General features: G+C 42.9%; 4 protein-coding genes across 20 annotated transcripts in view; 2 read left to right on the top strand and 2 right to left on the bottom strand.

Moving 5' to 3' along the window:
- The first annotated feature begins 279 nt into the window (after nucleotides 1–279).
- Nucleotides 280–4,727, top strand: cnbpa (CCHC-type zinc finger, nucleic acid binding protein a). 3 transcript variants are annotated; one of them, XM_069527351.1, is made up of 6 exons: nucleotides 348–415; nucleotides 1,433–1,495; nucleotides 2,237–2,360; nucleotides 2,598–2,663; nucleotides 3,469–3,667; nucleotides 3,746–4,727. In XM_069527351.1, exons 3-6 carry the CDS (start codon nucleotides 2,240–2,242, stop codon nucleotides 3,861–3,863), a joined length of 504 nt encoding a protein of 167 aa, XP_069383452.1. In that variant the 5' UTR covers nucleotides 348–415; nucleotides 1,433–1,495; nucleotides 2,237–2,239; the 3' UTR covers nucleotides 3,864–4,727. The 3 variants fall into 3 exon arrangements, with proteins under 3 accessions (XP_019951722.1, XP_019951721.1, XP_069383452.1); XM_020096163.2 differs by lacking the exon at nucleotides 1,433–1,495 and having other exon boundaries at nucleotides 280–415; XM_020096162.2 differs by lacking the exon at nucleotides 1,433–1,495 and having other exon boundaries at nucleotides 319–447.
- Nucleotides 4,728–5,659: 932 nt separating this feature from the next.
- Nucleotides 5,660–10,023, top strand: LOC109635173 (haloacid dehalogenase-like hydrolase domain-containing 5). 2 transcript variants are annotated; one of them, XM_020096160.2, is made up of 8 exons: nucleotides 5,660–5,853; nucleotides 6,818–7,021; nucleotides 7,137–7,249; nucleotides 7,342–7,435; nucleotides 7,515–7,548; nucleotides 7,657–7,831; nucleotides 7,975–8,163; nucleotides 8,605–10,023. In XM_020096160.2, the coding sequence occupies exons 1-8, from the start codon at nucleotides 5,839–5,841 to the stop codon at nucleotides 8,999–9,001; spliced, it is 1,221 nt and encodes a 406-aa protein (XP_019951719.2). In that variant the 5' UTR covers nucleotides 5,660–5,838; the 3' UTR covers nucleotides 9,002–10,023. The 2 variants fall into 2 exon arrangements, with proteins under 2 accessions (XP_019951719.2, XP_019951718.2); XM_020096159.2 differs by having other exon boundaries at nucleotides 5,796–6,056.
- gp9 (glycoprotein IX platelet) lies at nucleotides 9,620–11,304 on the bottom strand. Its single transcript, XM_020096161.2, has 2 exons — nucleotides 11,165–11,304; nucleotides 9,620–10,863 (listed from the first exon to the last, which is right to left on the bottom strand). Exon 2 carries the CDS (start codon nucleotides 10,860–10,862, stop codon nucleotides 10,116–10,118), a length of 747 nt encoding a protein of 248 aa, XP_019951720.1. The 5' UTR covers nucleotide 10,863; nucleotides 11,165–11,304; the 3' UTR covers nucleotides 9,620–10,115.
- Nucleotides 11,305–12,744: 1,440 nt separating this feature from the next.
- The window catches only part of iqsec1a (IQ motif and Sec7 domain ArfGEF 1a), an 87,460-nt gene continuing 77,667 nt past the window's right edge, over nucleotides 12,745–22,537 (bottom strand). For 11 of the 14 annotated variants that reach the window (XM_020096295.2, XM_020096296.2, XM_069527343.1 and 8 more), the window contains 7 exons: nucleotides 21,909–21,938; nucleotides 21,139–21,264; nucleotides 20,926–21,025; nucleotides 20,522–20,683; nucleotides 19,386–19,562; nucleotides 17,720–17,769; nucleotides 12,745–16,419 (listed from right to left, as the gene is read on the bottom strand). In XM_020096295.2, the coding sequence (XP_019951854.2) occupies nucleotides 15,871–16,419; nucleotides 17,720–17,769; nucleotides 19,386–19,562; nucleotides 20,522–20,683; nucleotides 20,926–21,025; nucleotides 21,139–21,264; nucleotides 21,909–21,938 (1,194 nt within the window). In that variant the 3' untranslated portion in view covers nucleotides 12,745–15,870. The remainder of the gene's footprint in view (nucleotides 16,420–17,719; nucleotides 17,770–19,385; nucleotides 19,563–20,521; nucleotides 20,684–20,925; nucleotides 21,026–21,138; nucleotides 21,265–21,908; nucleotides 21,939–22,537) is intronic. The other 3 variants (XM_020096302.2, XM_069527347.1, XM_069527346.1) reach the window with 1 other exon arrangement.

Raw genomic sequence — 22,537 nt, 5'->3', positions numbered from 1 at the left:
AATTTCTGGACTGTGTTTCTGTTGTGGCTCTAATACAAATCCAGTTTTCTTCATATTTGATATAACAATTATTATTATCATTATATAATCTTGTTTGTGTTTTCATTGTAGTAGTAATATTAGTACTACTGGTTGTGATGTAAGTATTAGTACAACATAAACCACACCTAGCAAATAACCCATGTTTGTGATTTTTAGTTTGTGATGTTAGAAACTGGATCACTCTACTGTGGTGATTGGCTGATTCACAGAGGCGGTGTCCAGACATCGTCGTGTGTGATTGGCCGCTCGCAGAGTAGGTGACCAATGAGCGTGCGGGTTTTCACTGAATGACAATTCAGGAACTCCTGCTCACACACCGCATGTAGCGCAAAGAAGGAGGCGTAAACACTGACACAGCTCGGAAGCCAGCAAGGTAAGAATTAAAAGAACCCTACAATGGATGAGGTCAGTAGATATTTTACTTCCGTTAACATTCTAACTTTAATGTGTTCAAATTGACTGAAGTGTAAAATGTGGCGTGTGCTCGTGTTTCTTTTGTGGAGACGCGCTCGTGTGGTTTTCTGTAGCGGAGCATCGGGCTGTGTGTCCGGCCTGCTAACGTTAGCTCGTCACCACGACTTTGGCGTGTGCGCACTGCGCGGGAAATTTTGTTTTTAAGCCATATTCGCTCAAATAGCCGCCAGAAACCCTCTACGGTAAATCTTCGTCGCCTTACGTTTAATATCCAATCCTTCTTACCGTGGGAACATGAGCGATCGTCGACTGAACCGTGCTTCTTGGTCGTGATCGCTCGGTGGTATGCTAGCATGCGCTAGCTAGTAGCGCGAGTGTCTCGCGAGTACGCAGGGAGATCAACGTGACAAGGCCGACGCTAGCGTAGCACCAACCTCTGGCACTTGATTCTGTTCTGCAAGCACCGAATTAGGTCCGAATTTTTACCCCAGGTTCACTTATCACATTGGTCATATTTAGGATTTCGAGTTCGTGTTTTAGCAGATGTTCAGTAAACACGGCGAGAGGTGGCTGCCCTCTGGAGTTTGCTCTCTGAGTTAGCATACCATCCCCGACATGCACCCATGGCCATTTCTGTAGCAGAAACAACGTGTAGCATTATAACTGACCGAGTTATGGAAGGGGTGACCTGACCTGACCTGTACCAGAGAGACACGTGGGAAAAAAGCTTTCATGAGGCAAGAGGATAAATAATTCAATAACTAGCTGGAGAAATGTTATGTAAGAAGTGAACCGAGGCCCATCGGGCGTTAGGGTGACTGTAGAAAGAAGCAACAAGTTATCCCTGACTATCTTAACGCGAAGATAATTGAAGCGCAGCTGCCTCGTGTTGTCATCCTACGTCACCATTTAGGCACTCATTACAAGAACTGTGATTATTCATTAACTCACATTCTTCCTGACTTAATGTCTTTAGCACCGTCAGCAAACAGAAGTTCGGCCTATGGCGATCACAGCATGATTCCATTGAGGAAATCGTGTAAGTTAGATCAGTAGCTAGATGTAGTCCCAATGCCAATTTTAATAGACCCCACAGTTCAAATATCCCCCTGTGATTGTAGTTTAGATCATTTTGATAGACTGTCCCTTCCACTGCAGATCTGTCGTCTGCTGTAGTTTTACCCAAACATGAAAACAGTCCCAATCATTTCACCAGACACATTTTGACAGCCCAGCACATGCAGGGTTATTTTAAATTCAACGTGATTGTGGCTGTTCTTGATGGCAAAGTATCAATGCCACCCTCAGCTGCTCAGCAAAAACCCCAAATCATCAGCACACCAGCTGTTCCTCTACTAGTGTCTCAGTGGGAAACAGCTGAATCTCTTAAAATGTAGGGTTAGTGGTCAACAGGGTTTTACCCCAACTGTCACAATTAGTGTAATAAGTGCATACATCAGGAGAGACGACTTAGTAGTGTTTATTTGAACCAAACTGTTGAATATGAAAACACTGTAAACAAGTATCCCTCAGTAATTGTTTTGTGACATGTATGATTGATAGCACTTGATGTCTTTAGGAATGCTCATACATGCACCGTGTGACTTTCTGGGGGTCAAAGTTCGATTTAGTCGACAAAACATTTCAGGAAATGGAAATAGCTGTTTCCCACATATTTCATCTAAAAGAATTGTCTTCATTTTTACTTTTGATGCATAATGCTTGTTCACATTTTAAGCTGTATTTTGTTGACTGATGTGCATTATGCTTTTGTTTTAAGGTAATGGAGATGAGCAGCAGCAGTGAGTGCTTTGGATGTGGCCGCTCTGGGCATTGGATCAAGCATTGTCCTAATGCCGTCGGTGGACGTGCTGGACGCGGCAGGGCTCGGGGACGATCCAAGGGTAACGTTTTTTTATACACGACACACCTAGTATAAGATACATTTTTATAAAATATAAAATATTCATAGGTTTTACATGATTCTATGTTTAACTGCACCTTAGATATGTTACTCATTTGTAGCGTTTGTTGTGGGATTGCACACGTGTCTCAGCACAGTATTTCTAAAAGGAGCAATAAAGCCATGAATTAAAAGCTTTTATTCGTCTTCTCATCTAAGTTTGTCTGTGTCACTACAGAGCTGTTTTGCTATCGTTGTGGAGAACAAGGACACATGGCCAGGGAGTGTGACCAAACTGAGGATGGTATGTATTTACATTCTGTTTCTTCTCATTCATTTCTACTTAGTGTGACGCCTTATTTGTTAGAACAATTCAAATGTAATGAAAAGCATTAGATGGGTGTGCATTGTATTCAATGCTAACGCTAAGTTAGAGACTAGAGATCTCTCTCTCTGAGGATGTATGCAAGGGGGGGCAGCTCTCACTCACATGCACTACATGTGCACACGCAGAGACCAGAAACACGCGTCGTGATGCTTCTGTTAATTGCAAATGAACACACATTCAAAAGAAAATGCTGAATACGACTTTGCACATGTGAGTGGAAGTAATGTGTCCACAAGTAATTTGTCCAAATATCTTGGGAAAGTCCATCACATACAGGCGGAGAGATCCGGTTTCCATAGTTCTTCTGCCATCACCCTAGGTATGTTAGCTTGTGTAGGCTTTTAGTTAACCAAATTATTCTGAAATGATTATTGGCACGTTCATATATTCAATCGTTAAATGAGTAGAGCATCTTAACTATTCAGTTAATTGCAGAGATGGGGTGCAGGCAAAGAACTTCATACATTCAATTTTTTGCCTTAAAGTGAAGGATAAGAAGTAGGCCATTATCAGCACACAATGCAACATATTTTATTAGTTATATTTTGTGAAAAATAAATCTGTGCAGGGTTCTAAAAATGGCCATCCCTGGTCACTGCAGTGTTTCCCATTAACTACCAGCTTAACTTGTCCACTGATAGAGCTTTAGCATATGTGTTGTTTCAACAGTAAAATTGTTTTGAAAAAAAATGTTGATTATTAATGTCTTTACCATTTCTAGCGTGCTACAACTGCCGCGGAACTGGTCACGTTTTCCGGGACTGTAAGGAGCCCAAAAAGGAGAGGGAGCACCTCTGCTACACATGTGGCAAAGCTGGTCACGTGGCCCGTGATTGTGATCATGCCAACGAGCAGAAGTGCTATTCCTGCGGAGAGTTCGGCCACATCCAGAAACTCTGCGATAAGGTGAAATGTTACAGGTGAGTGTCGACTTGTCCCTTTTGTGAATCACTTTTGAGCAAATTGCCCTGTTTCTAAAGAATCTTTCATCTCCCTAGGTGTGGCGAGATTGGTCATGTCGCTTTGAACTGCGGTAAAACCAGCGAGACTAACTGCTACAACTGCGGAAAGGCGGGCCACGTGGCAAAAGAGTGTTCCATCGAAGCCACCGCATAATCAGTGCCCTCTGTTGCCCCTCCTTTTTTCAGATTGATGGTTGGTTGTATTATTTTCTCTGAATCCTCTTCACTGGCCAAATGTTGGCTAACAGAGGCTAGTTCCAGGCCAGTGAGCCTCTCGACATATACAATGAAAGGGGTGAAAAAATATCTTTCTGCATTCAATACAAAAATGTTTTAGTTTGGTAGCGGTGTTATGTATAATGCTTTGTAAAAGAACCCCCCTTTCCAAGCCACTGGTGATCAGAGATGAATAAAATGGGACTACACACATGGGCATCTATAGGACCTCTGAGCTTGTGGAAGTGAGTCTCAGTAAAATGAGACAGCAGAAGGGAGTAAATAGAAACCGAACTTCCATGTATGGTTATTTTGGTTTGTTTTAGTGGGATATGAGTTGGCCAAGAGAGTATGGGTTGGAACATTTCAAAACCCGACGCATTTCTGCCCAACAAGCAGCAAAGAGGGTGATAACAAACAACATGTTATATTGCTAAGATATAAAATTTTCGAGGTGTTAAAAGAAACGAGTTCTTTTATAGAAATCTGTTTACAATTTAAATATCATGTACCAGTCCAAGGTAGACTTTTCCTTTTAAAAATGGCTTTGGAATTTTTTTTTTACCTTGGCAAAATTTAACATCAACAGTTGTCAGAACAGCAGAATCAGGAGTTATTTGGGAATGAAAAATCTTTTCACAGAAATCAAAATGTTATTTTTGTACAATATCACTTAGACTACTGTATAAATACCATTTGCTTGTACTCAGTTTTTAAGTCGGAAGGAAAGTGCAACTGAAGTCCTAGAAAATAGAAATGTTAGAAATTTTAAACTATCAATAAAGTTGGAGGAGCACGGGGAGGACCCTTTGTTTGATTTTGGGTGTAATGCAAGTTTTGAAGATTGTTTTTATGCTAATCTTTTAAAGATTTTTGCTCTCAAGCAATTGCTTTAAAAGAAGCCAAATCTGAGATAACAGTAAAACTCTTTATGTGAAATAATTCTAACAAATCTGTGAAGATTAAATTCAGTTTTATTTGTGTAGAACCAAATCATAGACATTATCTCAATGCACTTAAAAGAAACACCTAGAAAGACTCAATGTGCATCTAATAGAATCTTGTAGTTGTGCTTCGTATGGAACTTCTTCGGAACTGATGGGTTTTTGGGTGTGAGGTGAAACATCAAGAAACAAGCATTTCCAGATTCCTACATACACTTGGAACAACTCCTGAAGAAGTCACCAGCATCATCAAAGAAGCCCAGGTGGAAGATAATCTGATCTGCAGGTCAACAGTGTATGAAGTGGATAATAGTGCCTCATTTGTTCTGCGCCAAGACGTCTGCAGAAATACATCCATTACAAATCAGGCAGAAGAAACCCCCACCCCTCTATGCAGGCTGCTAAATAAAGGAGGGCTTTCTGAGTAAAACTTAAAATGGGGGGGGGGGGGTTGTGTCTTGACCGAGTGTCAAATTTCCACTTCAAATTCCTTCTGGTTTCCTGCAGCAAATTTAGCCGACGCGCATCCACGCCACGGGCAGACCAAACCGGTTCAGGACCCTAAAGATAGAGCCGGCGAGCAAAATGGAGAAGTATGCGTGGGGCTCCGTCTGAGTCCTGCGTTGTGCCTCGTGCAGCAGATAATAAACCACTGTGCGCCCACAAAGACATCGATCGAGATATGTTGGAGATCAATGAGCTCGTGTTTTTTACGCAGCGCTGCGCTCTGCTCCGCCGCGGTGTCTGCGCGCACGGATCGGGAAGCTCCACCTCGTCGGACTCTAAAATGGCAGCGGGGTTTCACTGAGACCAGATGCGGATCCTTCCTCCGGCAGAGATGCAGCAAGAGACCCTCCTCCTCCTCACGTGTCGTCATCGGGTGTCGCCCAGTCGATTTATAGGAGAGAAAACATCGGGGAGGGGGGAGAGAAAAAAAAACCGAGGCGAGCGGCCGGAGCGAGCCGGCTCATGCTCTGCGCGCAGGTCCAGGTCCCTTTTCTGTTTTCTTTTTTGTTCCTTTTCTTTTTCCTTTAAATCCTCTTGAACCCGGTGCTAAATATAGGGAGATGAAGGGACTCCTGTCGTTTTACCGGGGCTTGCACACCCTGAGTAACCGTCAAGCCCGACGCAAAGCTGGGATTGTCGGTTCTCGGTGCGGCTTTTGCGGAACTCAGTCTAATAGCAAGGTACGGTTCACCCGGGCGAACAATGCGTTTGTTGACACGGCGCCTCTCTTCTTTCTTTTAAAATCGTAATGTGCCAGATCGACGGTGCAAAGCCTCCAGTGTTGCATGCAACTTGGTCAGATGCGGATGTGTTGCCAGGGATGGAACAACAGGGGATGTAGCTTCCACTGTGTTTTTTCCCCCATGAGAAAAACAAGTCCCTGCATTGTTCCCTCTTTGGTTTCTGGGCCCTAGTTACAGGAAAAGAAATACTTTGGAAGAAAGCTGTATTATTAATATACCATCAATGCAAGCACATACCCCTGTGTACTGCTGTGTCTCCATAGGACCCCCACAATGGATTATCTGTGGCTGGAAATTTAATAGACTCCATGTTGTGCCATATGATTGTTTGTAATGCACTAAAAACCCTGCAAATAAAATAAAGGCTCCATAATGAGTTAAATGTGTCACTGGTGTCATTCGAAAGACGCTCACACATGTATGGATAATAACAACAGACATAACACATATAAAGTAAAGCAATGACATATGATGCGTTGTATTATTGTAAAAATTAGTAATTTCACGCTCTGCTATTATAAGATACATTATATCCTGTTAGTTAGTGACCTCACACTTATTTTGATCATTTCTCAATGTTTAATATCAGACACCATCCTTTATCTGCATCGTTTGGCTTATTTTTCTACTGTCCTGTTTGATTTTCTCTCTTGGTGTTGTTATGCTGCTTAACCGGTGCCTTGTGTGTCCTTCTTCAGCCACAGCCAAGCTTTGGGCTGTTGTTTGACATCGATGGCGTTCTCGTGCGGGGGAAGATGCCAATCCCTGCTGCGAAGAAGACCTTCGAAAAGCTGGTGGACTCTCAGGGACAGTTTGTGGTGCCAGTGGTTTTTGTCACCAACGCAGGGAACTGCCTCCGACAAACGAAGGCAGACCAGCTCTCCCACATCCTGGGAGTACCTGTGAGTTCTGAAACAGAGGATTTGTGATTGTTGTGTTTAGATTGACTAAAACACACACTTCTCTTTAAGGTCGCCCCTGCTGTTAACCTCTCCTGACACTTTGCTGTGTTTGCAGATCACTCAAGATCAAGTCATCATGTCGCATAGTCCACTGAGGATGTTCAAGAAGTTTCATGAGAAGTGTGTGCTGGTGTCGGGACAAGGACCAGTCCTGGAAATAGCTAAAAAGTAACCTGGAATCCTGGAGTTTGTGTTCATGTTTTCTATGAATTATTTATTTAAAAGTTATACTTAAATAACGCTGAACATTTCTCCTACAGTTTGGGCTTTAATAATGTTGTGAGTATCGATATGCTGAGGGAATCGTACCCATTGCTGGACATGGTGGATCACAACAGGAGACCCAAACTGCCGGTGAGATATAGAAAACTGGGTTGTAGAAATATAAATATTATAATTATATTAATATTGACTTTCCCTTCTTTCATTTCAGTCCAGTTCTTTGGTCAACCATCCCAAGGTTGAAGGTATGAACATCTTGTTTTATTTTAAAGGTTTCATAGTTGTCTGTATTGTCAGTTTTGTTGTTTTACTTTGCCGGCGATTTACAACTTCTAGTATAATTTCACACACAGCTGTGGTTCTGTTCGGAGAGCCGATCCGATGGGAGACCAACCTGCAGCTGATAATCGATGTTTTGTTGACCAACGGTAACCTCAGCAGTGTTCACCAAACCCAAAAGATGCCTCACCTCCCCCTGCTCACCTGCAACATGGACCTCATGTGGATGGCTGAGGCGAATTCTCCACGGTAACCATTGGAAATAAGCGCTGTCATGGAAACTGTAAAACAAATGTATTTATTAACAAAAGCAACTCGAGCACAGTCTGAGAAGCTGCCAAAGAAATGAGGAGATGCACCTTTCTGACCTCTGCTGTCTCATTCTGTCACAGGTTTGGCCATGGGACGTTTCTCGTGTGCCTAGAGAACATCTACAAAAAGATAACGGGTAAAGAGCTGAAGTATGAGGCTCTCATGGGAAAACCCAGCGAGCTCACCTACCATTTTGCAGAGTACCTCATCAGAAGCCAGGCCATGGAGCGACAGTGGAAACTCCCTATCACTTCCCTTTATGCTATAGGGTAAGACACCAAGTTTCTCTTTGTCTGTGTAGTTAACAACACATGCGAAACACTGCACCACGATCAGAATTCACTTTTGATGCAGTCTAATGACACTAAGCACTGGAAACAGGCACAGAGCAGCACATTATAACAGACGTAACTTTATTTAGATGTTGCTCAATAATTTGGTGTGAAAATACATGCGTGACAGTGAACACAGCACACTGTTTTTCAGAACTTGCATGTTTCACTTCAGGTTTTTTTTTTTCAAATGTGCATTTTTTTTGCAAACAATTGTTGCTGTTGTGCCGGCAAAGCTTTTCTGTGTTTGTGTGCCTTCAGTATGTAATCTTTCTCTTTTGTCCGAGGAGAAGCACAGAGCAGCAGGAAATTAAAACTGTGTTGTACATATTAATATCTGCCCGAGAGACCAAGTAAACTCTTTTTTTCCATTATCAGGGATAATCTTATGACTGACATCTATGGGGCCAATCTGTACAACCGCTACCTGGAGGAGAGAGTTGCGAGGAAGAACCCCAAAGCCGTCGCCAAGATGGCAGCTGCCACAGGATCCACCACTGCTGTACCCCAGGAGGAGGAGATTGACAACCTGTGGGAGAGCGAGCTGGCTCTTCCCTCTGCAACTTCCTGTAAGTCCGTCCTGGTCTGCACGGGGGTCTACAACCCCAACGCAGAGGTGCCCTCGGATGCAAACCGCTGCATCAAAGAGACGGTGTTCCACGGGCACAGGGACTTCAGATTCGACCCCGCGCTGGTGGAACCAGGCCACATCGTGCAGGACGTGGCAGAAGCCGTCGACCTAATCTTTGAGCAGGAGAAGTTTGTGCCTCAGTAGAGTTGGAGCTAAGATGCTTTACGTTTCCACGGCAAAGGCGTGGAGCATTAAACTGAGTATTTTACCATTTAATGCATAAACCCATAGGAACCTAACACTGTGGACATTGTTTTATCACCTGACAGGCTATTGACAAAACACGGCTCGTCCTCTAAACTTTCAACATTGAGACAAACTAGAGAAAATCAATCATGAATCTGTTAACTGCCCCTTTACATTGTTTTTGTGAAAGTCTTTAAAAATACCTGATTTCCATCAATGAAAGGTTTAAGAACTGCCTTATTTTACCCTACTAAGTATTTTTTTAGATGATAGTAATGTTTTAGATTGTTACAAATCCTGAAAACATCCTATATTTATTACAAGTGTTTTTAAGAAGCACATTGAGATTTTAACATTTGACCTTTACTCTCTTGACTTTTTTAATCATTTCATTCTAAGTCATTTATCCTGGGAAATCTATGCATGAATATAACAGTAATACTTGTACTGTAATTACAACTGTTTGATGTGCAATATTGTCCTCTAAGAGTACTGTCTGACTGCATTACCAGTATTTGCACAGATCAGAGACGTTCATCTTTGTTAGGTGTGTCCATATCTTCCTGCCATGACCCGTTTATTATCATGTAGAAGAATTTATTCCAGAAGTATACAAATACAACGCCGATCAAAACCTTTTACTGTCTCACATAACTTACAATTCACTCATTGTAAATACCTTAACTTAAGAAAATGTAAGAATATACAAGGTCTCTATGTAACTTGGCAAAAATGCTCTGTCTTAACAAAGGTCACAGTTGAGTGTGTAGAGTGAAGACTAATGCATTTCCAGTTAGGTCTCATTCATTTCCTACACAATAAGAAGCCAGAATAGTTCATAGATAAAATTGATGATACATTGATGTGGTGCATTTCATGTCTAAATTAGTAAAATACTAAGAATACAATTTCCCAGGTTACACTGTAAGGTTAAGCAGCAAAACAAGTTTACTGCAAAAAATAAAAATAAATGAAATAAATCCATTGTGCTGCCTTGTTACTGGCCTCACCTCTAGTTATCACTTGTAGTGTTTTTTAAATATACGTATTTCCTGGAGGAGACAGAGGTTGCTCAGGTTGCCTTTATCTTTATTTTGTGCTTCTTGTGCAACGCATCCAGAACTTGTGGCAGTAACTCCATGCTGACATGAGGCCCTTCTAGTTCCTGTGTGCAACTGAAAGAATTCAAGTCCGCACTGACTCCTGACAGTGCAGTGTGCAACCGCCTTCTGTGTTTGGGCTTCAGTGAGCGTAGAGAGTCGGCCTCGAGTCCCACGTGTCTGTTGATTATGTACAGAGTGAAGGTAGACGATTTGGCCAGTTTCAAGCTCCACAGAAGCAGAGCAATGACGCAGCACAGCATCGCTCCCATCGCTGCGTTGTAAGTCCCACTGGTGCAGCTCGGCAGGCCGCAGGAGGAGAAGTAGTCATCTGTAAGGTCGGTGATGGCCTTCTGAGCCACAGAGCTCGGACTGGCACAAGTGGGCTCCTTCGATACGACAGCTCTGTTCTTCAGCAGCCAGTTCCTCAGGTATTGGATCCTGCAGTCACAGTGGAAGGGGTTCCCGGACAGTGAGACCTTTTTCAGACCAACCAGTCTGTCAAACAGGCCCGGAGACACCGAGGTGAGCCGATTGTCCTGCACATGGAGCTCTGTGGTGTGTGAGGGCAGAGGAGGCAGCTCCACGAGGCGTGAAGAGCTGCAGTTCACTTGCAGACCAGCAGACTGGAGGACTGAATATAGGCACGGTCGACAAATAGCATGTGCACTCGATGTGGCCAAGAGGAGGAAGGCCCCTAAGATTAAACCAGGGGGCATCCTGCAGGATCAGGAAGAGGTTATTCCCTATGTGATGGTCTCAGTTTGCATTATAACGACAAATTATAACTAAACAGTGGGGAAGCTTCAGAGAATTCTTACAGTGCAGCAGACGACAAGCAGTTATATTGTCCTTTAAAATCAACCCCTGCGCACAAAGCTCTGTTTTATAATAAGATTGAAACTATGCAGTCAACATTTTTCAGAATGTAACCTTAATGAAAGAGGTTGTAATAAAGAGAATGTGACTGAAAGTGAAAGTCAAAAACACCTCACTGTTTAAAAAAGAGAAGAATACAAACCTTTTAGAGTCAGGCCAGCTAGGATGTTACCACTCGTGCTGCCAATCATCCTTAACATCTCATTATGTATTCACTGTTCTTTTGAGCTTAAGAGCATTTCCAAAGTCCTCCTGACCTCCAGGTTTCCCCGTCTTTGTGACTGACTCAGAATAATCACACGGTCGATAGAGAACCGCGTCAGTCTGAGGAATGCACCAATAACACTGCACAGTTATGGCGCATTTGACATGAAGGAAATCCATCTGCTTTCAGGAGATAAGAGGGTATCTATTAGAAACAGTGGAGGAGGCTATCCGAAGCTCTTCCACACAGTGTTTATTACTGACATTCACTGCAGTGCTGAGGGCGCAGCGGGCACTTTGCTGCAAAGTACAGCTGCGAGCACGTTCAGCTTTATGTGGATTTAGATTGAAGTACCTATGACATATTTTGGAAAGCCAAATAATGAATGAGCTCGAGGCCCAAAAAAAGAGAAACAGGTTCTTAATGGAAAATTGGGGCTACAAGGCAGAATGGGCATTAACTGAGGCGGAACTAGTGGAAATAAATGAATGCCCCTCTCCCACAGCTTCACAGGAGTGGTTCAAATATGAGAGGTAATTGTATGAACCCTCATGCCCACTGTGCAGCACAAACTCTTTTCACCCATAGATGGTGTAAAGGCACAGATTTTCATTTTCAAGAATGCCCTCTGGTGGAGTTTCTGCAGTAGAGAGACTATTGCTAGAGCCTGAAGAGAGCATTAACATTTCATAATATGAAAGACATTATACTTATTGTCATTTCTTCTACTACTACTACTACTACTACTACTAATGTTAACTGGTGATTAATATGTATTTTTATCATTATTATTACTATTACTACTGCTGCTGCTGACTGGTGCTGCTATCATTAATAACATCATTACATCTATAAGAATCACTATTATCACTATAGTAACATTTATTATGATCACTATCATTATTATTAGTAATAATTTAATAATAATATATAATAATACCATTTATTATCATTATTATTACAACTTCTACTACTAATATTAACTGGTACTGCTATCATTAATAACATCATAACATATATGAGAATCACTTTTAGTATTACTACAATTATTATTAGTAGTGATAATAATAATAATGATAATACATATTAATAATATGACCATTATTGTTATTACTACTATGACTGGTGCTGCTATCATTAACATCATTACATCTGTACATATCACTCTTATTGTTATTATTTTAACAACCAGTCTTTTTTCAGAGTTTAAATATGATTTTTACACAGCTGCTCTCTCTCTCTCTCTCTCCCACTTTCTATCCCCCTCCTGCCCATTTCTCTCCCCTCACACCAACCGGTCGAGGCAGATGTTCGCCCACACCGAGTCTGGTTGTAGAGGGTTTTTTCTCTCCACAGTCACCAAGTGTTTGCTGATTGTGGGAACTGTGTTTCTCTAAGGTCTCATGTAAAGTGCCTTGAGATGACGTATGTTAGGGATTTGGTGCAAAACCAATAAAACTGAACAGAGTTGCTCAATGAAATGCTTGATATGCTGGAGAGCAATAAGACAGCAGGTGTACCGTAAGTCATATACTTGTTTATTTTGCGTTCTCAACATTGTCACAGTTGAAGTTTTACAATAACTGGGGTCTTACTGACTCACTACTCACTGTACAAACAGAATGCACATATAAATGAGGCCATTCTTGTCTTTTCCTTTTTTTTGTTGAAAAATGTGTCTCACGCCACACTGAACAGCTTGCTGCAGGATGTGTGCACGTTTATCCATGTGTGTACAGTATGTGTGTTTGTGTGTATGGGGGGGTGGTTGCATGTATGACAAGAGAGCTAGATGTAAATGGCAGCGAACTTTCTAACAGTCTGTTTTTTTTATTTCTACAACCAATGTCAGTTCATGTCAGCTGGAGGCTGAGACAATCGATATGTTCATATATCACCCCTGGCGTCCATCTGTGAGGTGACGTTCTGTATATACATCCTGGTCTTGACTGCAGATATCAGAATAGAGCACTGGTCATATACACATTATGTACAGCTCCTTCGATCCCCACCGCGGTCCCTTTACAGCCTCACAAAGATAAACCGCTCCGACCACACAGTTTACACATCAAAATCCCGTATTTACACCGTGAAAGCCCTCAGTGACGGAAGTGCAATGTTCTTTGTTGGTAATTTACACAATGGCTTTGTTGATGAAATGCATGCTGAGCTTCAGTAACTAACAGCCTAACATGGAACAACAAGAACACGTCAACATCAAGTAATTCCAAATCATTCAAAACCAAAGCTGAAGTCAAAAATTTTATAGGCTGATTCTTCCCCCCCCCCCGATCAGCTCACAGTGAGTAGGACACATGATGCATCAGATCCATGCAGTGCATTGTTGGGGTATGTTCTCACAAAGAATGACTGGAGACATTGGAAGCACTACAACACACACGGAAATAAACGTCCCGAGATCTATAGAAAAAATATGGAATCCATGGAAAGACACATTCATCGGAGCATTAATGTCCCATACGTGATACGTCTGTTCTGTGTCAATTCACATGAGCAGATCAAGCCTGACTTATGACAATGGTTTTCTTTGTGAATGTTAAAATACATTTACAACCTGAATACTGGGACACACAGATTACTGTCACTAATTTACACACTAGGATAGACTCTTATTTGTAGAATGTAGAAAGTTATTCTTTACATATACCCAGTTCTGTTGTTCAGTTTGCATTTTGTATATTGTAACTGCATTTCCTGAAAGAAATGAAAGTGTTCTTTCATATGTGCTTATCCAGCAAAATATTTTTGTTTAGACCAAAGAGAAGCCTTTCTTTTATTAAAATATATACACACATTCCTCTTCCCACTGTTTATTGTATAAGTAAGTATTTATATATATATATATATTCTTAAATGAAAAAAGATATTTATTTTTTCACCTGAATCTCATCCTGGACAACAAGATAACAGACTTACTTCCACTTTCGGTACAAGTCTGAATTTTCTGAACATGATTGCACTTAAACTTGCTATGGTAACACTGATTTGTTATACAATGTGCAGAGGATAGCCTCACGTCAATAACATTACATGCAAAACCAAAGGAAAAACTTACTAGAAATTTCACTGAACTCCAAGTCTGTACCTCCTCATGAGATCACGAGGACAGCCGCACATTAATTTACCGAAAGACTCTGACAGGGGTCAAAAACAAAAATAAATAAATAATGACGTTACATGAAAAACACACAAATTGGAGGGACACCTTGCTTGTTCTTAATGTACAAAATCAGTACAAAGATATTGCACACATGATAGAAAAAAGATGAAAAAAATACTTCACTATGTAAGAACTGATTTTTATTCTCTCACCAAACCTCGTTGGTGAATAAAAAAAATGCTAAACAAGGCAAAATAAGATTTGAAAAGATATTTTCCGTGTTTGATTTTTTTTAAGAGTCAAGAGAGCAGCTGTTGTATATGAGAAAGGCAACAGACTTCACGTGTTTAACACGCTCTGTGCTCGTAACATGAACGCGTCTTTCCACCCCTGATATTCCTCACTTTGTTTTTTTTACAGTCCGAGCAGCCACAGTACGAGAAGTAAACTGAGATTAAAACAACCAATCAGCCTGTTTATCATTCGAGAGAGTTGACAGGAAGTCTGCATTGAGGCCTCCGCTGTGACAGCACGCCATTTTGGGGCCCGAATATGCAACAGCTGCCATCCAGAGGCTCCGTCTGATCCGTTTGAAAGGCAAAACCTTTCCAGAATTGATTAGGCTGGACTGAATGGGAGTTCACTCCTTCCAGATCTATGTCCCCTTACCACAGAGTCAGTATAATACTGATAAAATTCATTTTTGCTGATAATAATAATAATAATTGTAAGTATAATCTTACAAATTACTTTACGCACAATATACTGTACATGAAGTCTTGACTAAATAGATTATGCATTAATAATTGGCACATTTATTTATGAGAGCTAGGAGACAACACGTATAGCTGTAATCTACAGTAAATACAGCACTAGAACTACTATGACTGAGATGGTCCACTTGGTTGCACACCTGTCCTTTGATTTCAGTTAGTGTGAAATGATTATACCTACGTTCTTCACTACATATGAGGGAGGCAACAACAAAGAGCATTCGTATGGTGGAAGGATCTGCAACGCAAAGAGTTGAAAGTTGACTTCAGAAAAGGTGGTGCACAAGAATTTATGCTATCATTGTGACGGAGAAAGAGGTCGGCCATTTTCTCGTCTCTGGTCATCTGTCCTCCTGATTATGTGAAGGTAAGAGGGAGGTTATTGAGGCTATTGAGGGGAGGAGGCAGTGGGGAGCGACTTGACGTCACGGCCGGGGGGGTGTGTGTGGAAAATAAAGAGCATCTTCCTGTACAGAACCCACCCCCACCCACAAGACCCTGATAGGGCCAAGCCCACGATCAGGCAAACTAGTAAAGGCCCCTGGTGGAAGATTTGAGTCCGATTTCCATCCTGCATATTAGTTGGACCCGGAGGTGAAACAGGTGACTGCGTGTGACTGGTTCCCATCACAGCAGCAGTAAAACACAGTGGACAGGCCATAGAGTTATGCTGTCAGTCCCTTTGGTGTAAGCAATTGTCCCTCCTTCATGAAGTTCCCTCCTTGGGTCTCCTCTCTGTGTTCGGAGCATCACACTACGGTGCTGATGCCACTGTGTTTGGGTTTGGGTCCGCCAGGTGCCGAACCCGTTTGCTGACTGTGGTGGTGGGCGGCGTGCTGGGAGTGTGAGCTGTGATGGGAATGCTGGCTATAGTGGCTGTGCTGTGGGTGGGCGTGTTGGTGTGAGTGTGAGGCGTAGGTCGGGTGCTGGTGGTACTGCGTGTGGGGAGGGGGGTGATAGTGGTGGTGGTGGTGGTAAGGCGGCGGGTTCTGTGGGACCTGGCAGTACTGCGGATGGTGACCTTGGTGTTGGGCCTGCACCGGGTGCGTCGACTGTGCTGTGTGGTGCAGGTTGGTCGGGTGGGGCTTGTGGGATATGAGGGTGGGATGGCCGGCTTGAGGGTAAGGGGGGTGGTTCTGGGATGGTGGTTTGCCTCGCTTGCTTCCAAAGAGCGATCCCAGTATGGAAGTTGATGCTGAGTTAGGGATTGGGGCTTGACTGGGGGGTTGGCTGCGGGGTGCGCCCTCTCTCGGCGTGGTGGCTCTCCGGCGTGTGTGCGGACTGCTAATGATGGACCCCTGCAGGGAGGAGAGAAGGTGACAGCATGTCCATTAGACACTGTGCAAGTGCTACAGCTGCCAGGCATCAGCAGGATGACTTCACAGTTGTCTTTTTTCAGATAAACAAGTAGCAAAATGTTATAGGGCATGCAAATGGGAAACTAAAAATGTTTTCATGATAGGCAGCAGCAACACTAGGGATATTTCAGCTTGGGCAAACACTTCACAGTGGAGGGAGTCTATGTTCAAAAGAACTCTGTTGTTGAGGAACTAACTGGCCTGAAAATCTGTAACAAAATCATAAATAATGTCATTAACAAGGGCAAAGAAAGACAACATTTCAACTTCATTGCAGTCAGTGCGCCAAACCCTCTAAGAGTCACACATGCAACATGTTATAACCAATGGAGGCATAGTTTCCACATGCAGAGGATGTGACAGGCAAACTCATCATCCACACACAAGCATTCAACTAGAAATCAGAAGGTAGGAGGAACTAAGCTCTTGTGTGCAGACGTCACAACAGGCCTGTACACTCTTCCCCCCCAGATCTGGTCCAACACTACCCACTGCTCACAAAGTCACTTCTCCTAGAAAAGCTTTTCCTTTCGCATAAGCTTCATCTACGACTGGAGAAAGACCACGTGACGACTTTGCAGAGCAGAATGAAATTTGCAGGGTCCCAGACTTCAGCCCAACACGTGAAACTCATGGACACATGGAATGAGTGAAGGATGAATGAATGAAATCCACATCTTCATTTGTCTTTATTAAAATCAGTCCACCTCTGACTATGAAGGCTACATTCCTCCCTGAAGCTTACAGAGAAACTGCAGAGAGAGAGAGAAGAAGACAGACGGGGACAGCGCTATGTGCTGCAGGAGATGTACTGTTTTCTAGTGTCTTACAGAGCTACCACCCTGCCACAGAGAAGAAGAGAAACCAAATGAAAACCGCTGGATGTGACTGAATGAAGGACAGAGACAGGCAACAAAGGGGGAGGGGGGATCAGAGGAAGGATTAGTAGAGTCATGCTTGTTTGAAGATAAAGTGTATATCGGTCATATAACATGACCAAAACAGGAGATCTGTTCTGGCTTCCAAAAAAAGGGGCATGATCAGAGGCAGGCAACCCATGCATGCACACTAACTGAGGCAAGCAGGTTACATAAGGCATCCCAGGAAGAAAAATAAATGATCCAAACAAATGAACTGAGTCTATGAAGCAAAAGGTGTAAGACCAAAAATAAATGGTGTGTTTTCACAGTGCACATCATCACATAGAGAGTAGCTTGGATACCAGCTGCTTCAAACTTACTTCCATATTGCTGTCTAGTGATCCTGCACTGCTGCGACGCCCCCGCTTGCCTGCCCGAGACATGCAATACCACAGATTAGAGATCGACAGCACTCCTGGGTCGACTACAGAGACGTTTCGGCTGCCCACCCGACCCGTAGGGGGCAGTGCAATGGGTTGTGATTGTGAGTAAAGTTCAAATATGGGCGAGAGAGGGAGAGGGCGTTGGGGTGGGTGAGAGGTGGCACTGTGGCTATACTGTGCAGTGACGTCACATCTTCACTCAGGGTGGAAACTAAATCTGCATTGAAATTTCAATGAGTCAAGTTTTAAAAACGCATTTAAAACTGCAGTCTCATTCATTTAAGTGATATTGAAATTTTGAATGTATATTTTGAGATAAGTGTGGTCCCTGTTAGCATCGAGGTCAATAGAGCAAGAAAACGTCAAACATAACGTTTTCTACGAACTTAGATACATTTTTTCCCCCCAGATTTTTGTCTTGATGAAGATTTGATTGACTGGTTTTTAATGTTGCCACAAAACATAGATTTCCTTAAGGGTCTATTTTGGCAAAAGCCAGTCTCAGTGACAGTCACAAAGGAGGAGACACATTAAAAGCAGTACAGTGGTTGTTGCACATGGGATGTACAGGCATATTACAGGTCTGAGGGCGAACGCAGCGCTTTAGCCGTTGTTAGGCACACTCAGCCGATGACACATGACCAATAATCACACATAAACAGGAAAATACCTGATGTGTATGGGAAAAAGAACACAGTAAATACACATGAAATGGAGTATGGCAGGAAAAACAAAACAAAAAAACACTTAACAAAAATGACCCCACTAACATGCCAAGTCCTGTGTGGAGAAAAAACAGGAGACAGGAGGGCGGAGGGATCCCTACGTACTTCTTCACTGTCTGACCTACTTGAGGAAGTGATCGTGAGAACACAGCGTATCACGGTGCCAAACCGTGAGGCAGACCCCCTGACTGGATTTCATTTCGTTATCGAGTTAATCACCCGATAACTTCCCATAGCTGTTATCTGTAATGAATGAAATGTGTTCGGTGCTTCAGAGACACAGCGGCTGCGTTAAACACTGATATTCATGGACGTGAGAATGACTGACACTTCATTGTGATCCTGTTGCTGCTTCTGAATGGTGAGCGTCAGCACACGTCTGTCGGGTTCACAGATGCACGTGAGAGGAAATGCTGCGTGGTTTTTAAAACATGAGATGTCTTTGGATCAAAACAAAAGTGCCAAGTTAAAAAGAAAAACTGACAATTAAACCATGAAGGGGAGCGTAATGCAAACTCATCCAGATGATTTGGGGGGTGGTGACAACTGCCTGTCAATTTCATTCATCACTGAGAAGACACGTCTGAAAATATCGATCTCAACAATTACCCTCTTCTCAAATGCTGTAGGTCTGTATTCAGTCTTTGAATTCCTCTGAAACACACTGAAAGTACCTGCCTCGGTCAAACAATTCAATTATGAGTGAGTTAGAAAGTGGATTTAGACGGGAGAACTCTGAAGTCGATGTATGGTGTCGTGAAACAACATTTTGCTATTTTTTTATCCCCTTGGCGTCATCACAGTTGAGTGGATGACAGGAGGAGAACACGTCTCCGTGCAGGAACCGGCTGGTCGAAACAAAGACGTTGTGGCTGTACCTGCTTCGGAGAGGTCTCGCAGGGAACTGCTGAGGGCGCTCCTCTTCAGGCCCTCTCCCATGGCGTAGGTGTCGTCCAGACTGGCGCGGTTCATGCTGCCGTTGCCCGCTTCCTTCTTCAGTCCGGAGCTCTGCGACAAGCTGGGCCTCACCACCCCCTTCTGCTTCTCCAGCTCAGCTGTGGAGAGGAGCCAAGGAGAGACTGGGGTAAGTGGCAGTGGCTTTTTATCTCAATCTGTCCAGAGAAAACACTTGAGAACTATTCAGTCACCTTTTGTTGTTTGAAACTCATGAACGTGCACTATTCATATAGCTACCTACTAACTCCACAAACATCTGTCTGTCGTTCATTTAATCTGCTTCCCACTTAGCATGTGTGTTTTAAATTGCCCAAGAAAGTGCAGTGTGGAGTGTGTGTTAAAGTTCCTGGATAAACTACAGCAGTGGTCGGCAACTGGGTCGAAATCGCCACCACATCGTCTTGATAACTTGATTGTTTTTATTTCACCATATCGGACTGACACAAGAAATTCACGTGAGTCGCTGGTGCTGAACTCCGTAGGATCACTCTTTTTTTTTAAGTTGTGAACTTGGGTCGGAAGATTGTGTCAGTTGCTTAACAGACTTTTGAAATTGCCGACATGCAACTCAATAAAAAATTAGAACAGTTCAGTCAAACAATAATTTGTATATATAAACCACACATGTGACCAGAAGTAAAGCAAATTCTGTTTCACTTTATGAAAAAGTTTGATGTAAAATCTTCATTGCAGATAAACCAAGTTTAAACCAACTCACTCTGCATCATAGAAGTGTTGGAGGAGGACTCACTAATGACAAGGAATAGCTCTGAAGTTGCACCGGACATCAACACAGGACAAGCAAATTCCAAAAAGGCATGTTTAGAACAGGCACTGCACTAGTCTACATAATATCCAACATCCTGGTCTTGTATGTCACAGCAGAATTGCCTTTCAAATGTCCAGGAGAAGAAAGCTCTCCCTTCTGTTAGCCATCATGTAAACACCCTCCCTCATAAACTGCAGTAGAGGAATGAGAACCATGCCCTGTTTCTACTTTACACAGCCCGAGGTAGACGAGGGGGAGGGTAGGAGGATGGAGGAAAAGGCAGCTCACACTCTATCCTGTATTTCTCCATTTCCTGGACCTCTGCGATGGACTCTCGTAGGTCATCTGTGAACTTCTTGCGGTCCTGGGGGTTGGGCGCGTTAAAGTTGATGAGGACTTTGATGTCCGCACCTGGTATCGCTGATGTGAGTCTGATTCCATTTGGGTAATCTGGGGCAACAAGCACAGCAGGAGAGAGCTTTATAAAGGGGCCATTGATCAAAACCAAGTTAAAACACATTCGAACGAATCTGTGTGAAGTTTGGAGACGATAAACAATGTCACAGCCCATTGGGTTGACTTCCCTTTACTGCTGGATGTGTTACTGTGCTAAATCAAACCGGCTGATGTAAACACTGTCACGCTAACACGCTACAGACGACAGATAAAAGAAAACGCCCGGTGCAACTTACACTGATTTTCAAACAGCATGACTTGCATCCCATACAGAGAGAAGGACTGTCTGAAGCTGTACGTCACCGAGTTCTTCTTTTTCTGGAAAATCTTGGTTACCTGAAAATAATACAAACGGAGAGAGAGGTTGGTCTAGAGAGGAGACGAGAGGAGGACAGAGGGGAGGAGAACAGAGGAGAACAGAGGAGAACAGAGAGAGGAGGCTTTTTTACCACAAGGAGGTCGTTGAACAGGAAGATCTCCCGCTGATGGAGGCCCAGCTTCTGGAGCTTGTTGGGATCTGGCACTTCAAACAGGCGACAGTAACACACCAGCCGACGATGAGGCAGCGACAGAACCTACGAGGAAGAAAGAAAAATGAGCACGGACATCAAGACTTCAAAGATTATTATGGCCTCAGGACCGGTCTAAACTCACCCGAAAGCCAATTTGTTTTACCAGTGTTAACATAGCATGAGGCATAAGTATTGTTGCTATGGTTACCTTTATTTATATATAGGCGCAAACTGATAAATAATTAATGGAGACTTTGAGGTGCCTTGAAAACAAGTCAAAAACAAGTTTACCATGGCAACTACATTGCAATAAATATTAATGGAACTTCTTATAGGCTTAACTCAGGCTTTAAAAGAATCTGATACCTAATCCACCCACATTGGACAAATACAGTTCATTTTGTGAGATAGAGACATCAGCGTGCCGTGCACCCAGCAGTGATGTGCACCCTGCTGAGCACAGACTCTGCAGAAACACTGCAGCTCATTGCCAAAACAAAGAATTCACCCCATGTCTGTTGATTCTGTCTGCAAGCTTCAGCATAAACCGCTGATCTGTCAACAGATGTGATGTTTTGTTGGGCCTCAGTAGGGAATCAAACGCTCACTCTACCTGTGTGATGTGCATTAACTGCAAGATCCAAGTACAGGAATGAATAATGATCTCATGAATATTAGTAAGATTTATCGGTATTTAGTTTACTTACACATCCGAGGCCGTGATGGAGGGTTCCAATCTAAAAACAGAAGACAGACATAATGATATGTGATGCATTTGTTATATTGGGATTATTTACACTTATTAAAGAGGACATATTAGGATTTCTCTATTATCTCAAAGTGGCCATGAAGATGCATGAGCCTTTGTACACAAGGTGGTGGTCTTTCTTCATCTTTCTCTGCTGCTGGGCTTCAGGGAGTCTGTAATGATGTTGAACGTCTCCTGGAAGCCACACTGTGCAGCGTTACTAGTCCTGATAATTACAAGGAGGAATTCCAACTTGGTTTTTATGTTGACGTGTTTTAAGTGAGTGCTCTCCTGGGCTTTTAACGCTGCGGCTAAATGGTGACGAGGGATCATTTTTCAATGCATTCAATTATTACTGGCAGAATCGACAAGATTCCAACCTACGGGAAACCGACGGAAACAAAGTCATCCGAGCAGGACGAGCCTCTCCCTGAGGCTGCACAGGTTAATCAGACTTTTAACCTTCACACACGAAAGACTCATCTTTACCTGAAGAATAATGCAGAAAATCCCCTGCTCCGGAGGGGCTGCAGCACAGTCAGAGCTAAATATGATAATTGTTCTAGTTCAGAAACTGAAGTTAATGCT

The sequence above is a fragment of the Paralichthys olivaceus genome, chromosome 6, assembly GCF_024713975.1.
Source record: "Paralichthys olivaceus isolate ysfri-2021 chromosome 6, ASM2471397v2, whole genome shotgun sequence".
Classification (NCBI taxonomy): Eukaryota; Metazoa; Chordata; class Actinopteri; order Pleuronectiformes; family Paralichthyidae; genus Paralichthys; species Paralichthys olivaceus.
Note: the sequence above shows the minus strand (reverse complement) of the source record. Positions and strands in the feature narration are given on the sequence as shown.

Bases quoted from the DNA above. Each gene is read 5' to 3' on its own strand.
- LOC109635173 (XM_020096159.2), top strand. From the start codon at position 5,937: ATGAAGGGACTCCTGTCGTTTTACCGGGGCTTGCACACCCTGAGTAAC. The intron at 7,022-7,136 runs GTGAGTTCTGAA...CTGTGTTTGCAG, and splicing joins CCCACATCCTGGGAGTACCT to ATCACTCAAGATCAAGTCAT. The intron at 7,436-7,514 runs GTGAGATATAGA...CTTTCATTTCAG, and splicing joins ACAGGAGACCCAAACTGCCG to TCCAGTTCTTTGGTCAACCA.
- gp9 (XM_020096161.2), bottom strand. From the start codon at position 10,862: ATGCCCCCTGGTTTAATCTTAGGGGCCTTCCTCCTCTTGGCCACATCG.
- cnbpa (XM_020096162.2), top strand. The intron at 2,664-3,468 runs GTATGTATTTAC...TACCATTTCTAG, and splicing joins GTGTGACCAAACTGAGGATG to CGTGCTACAACTGCCGCGGA. The intron at 3,668-3,745 runs GTGAGTGTCGAC...TCATCTCCCTAG, and splicing joins GATAAGGTGAAATGTTACAG to GTGTGGCGAGATTGGTCATG.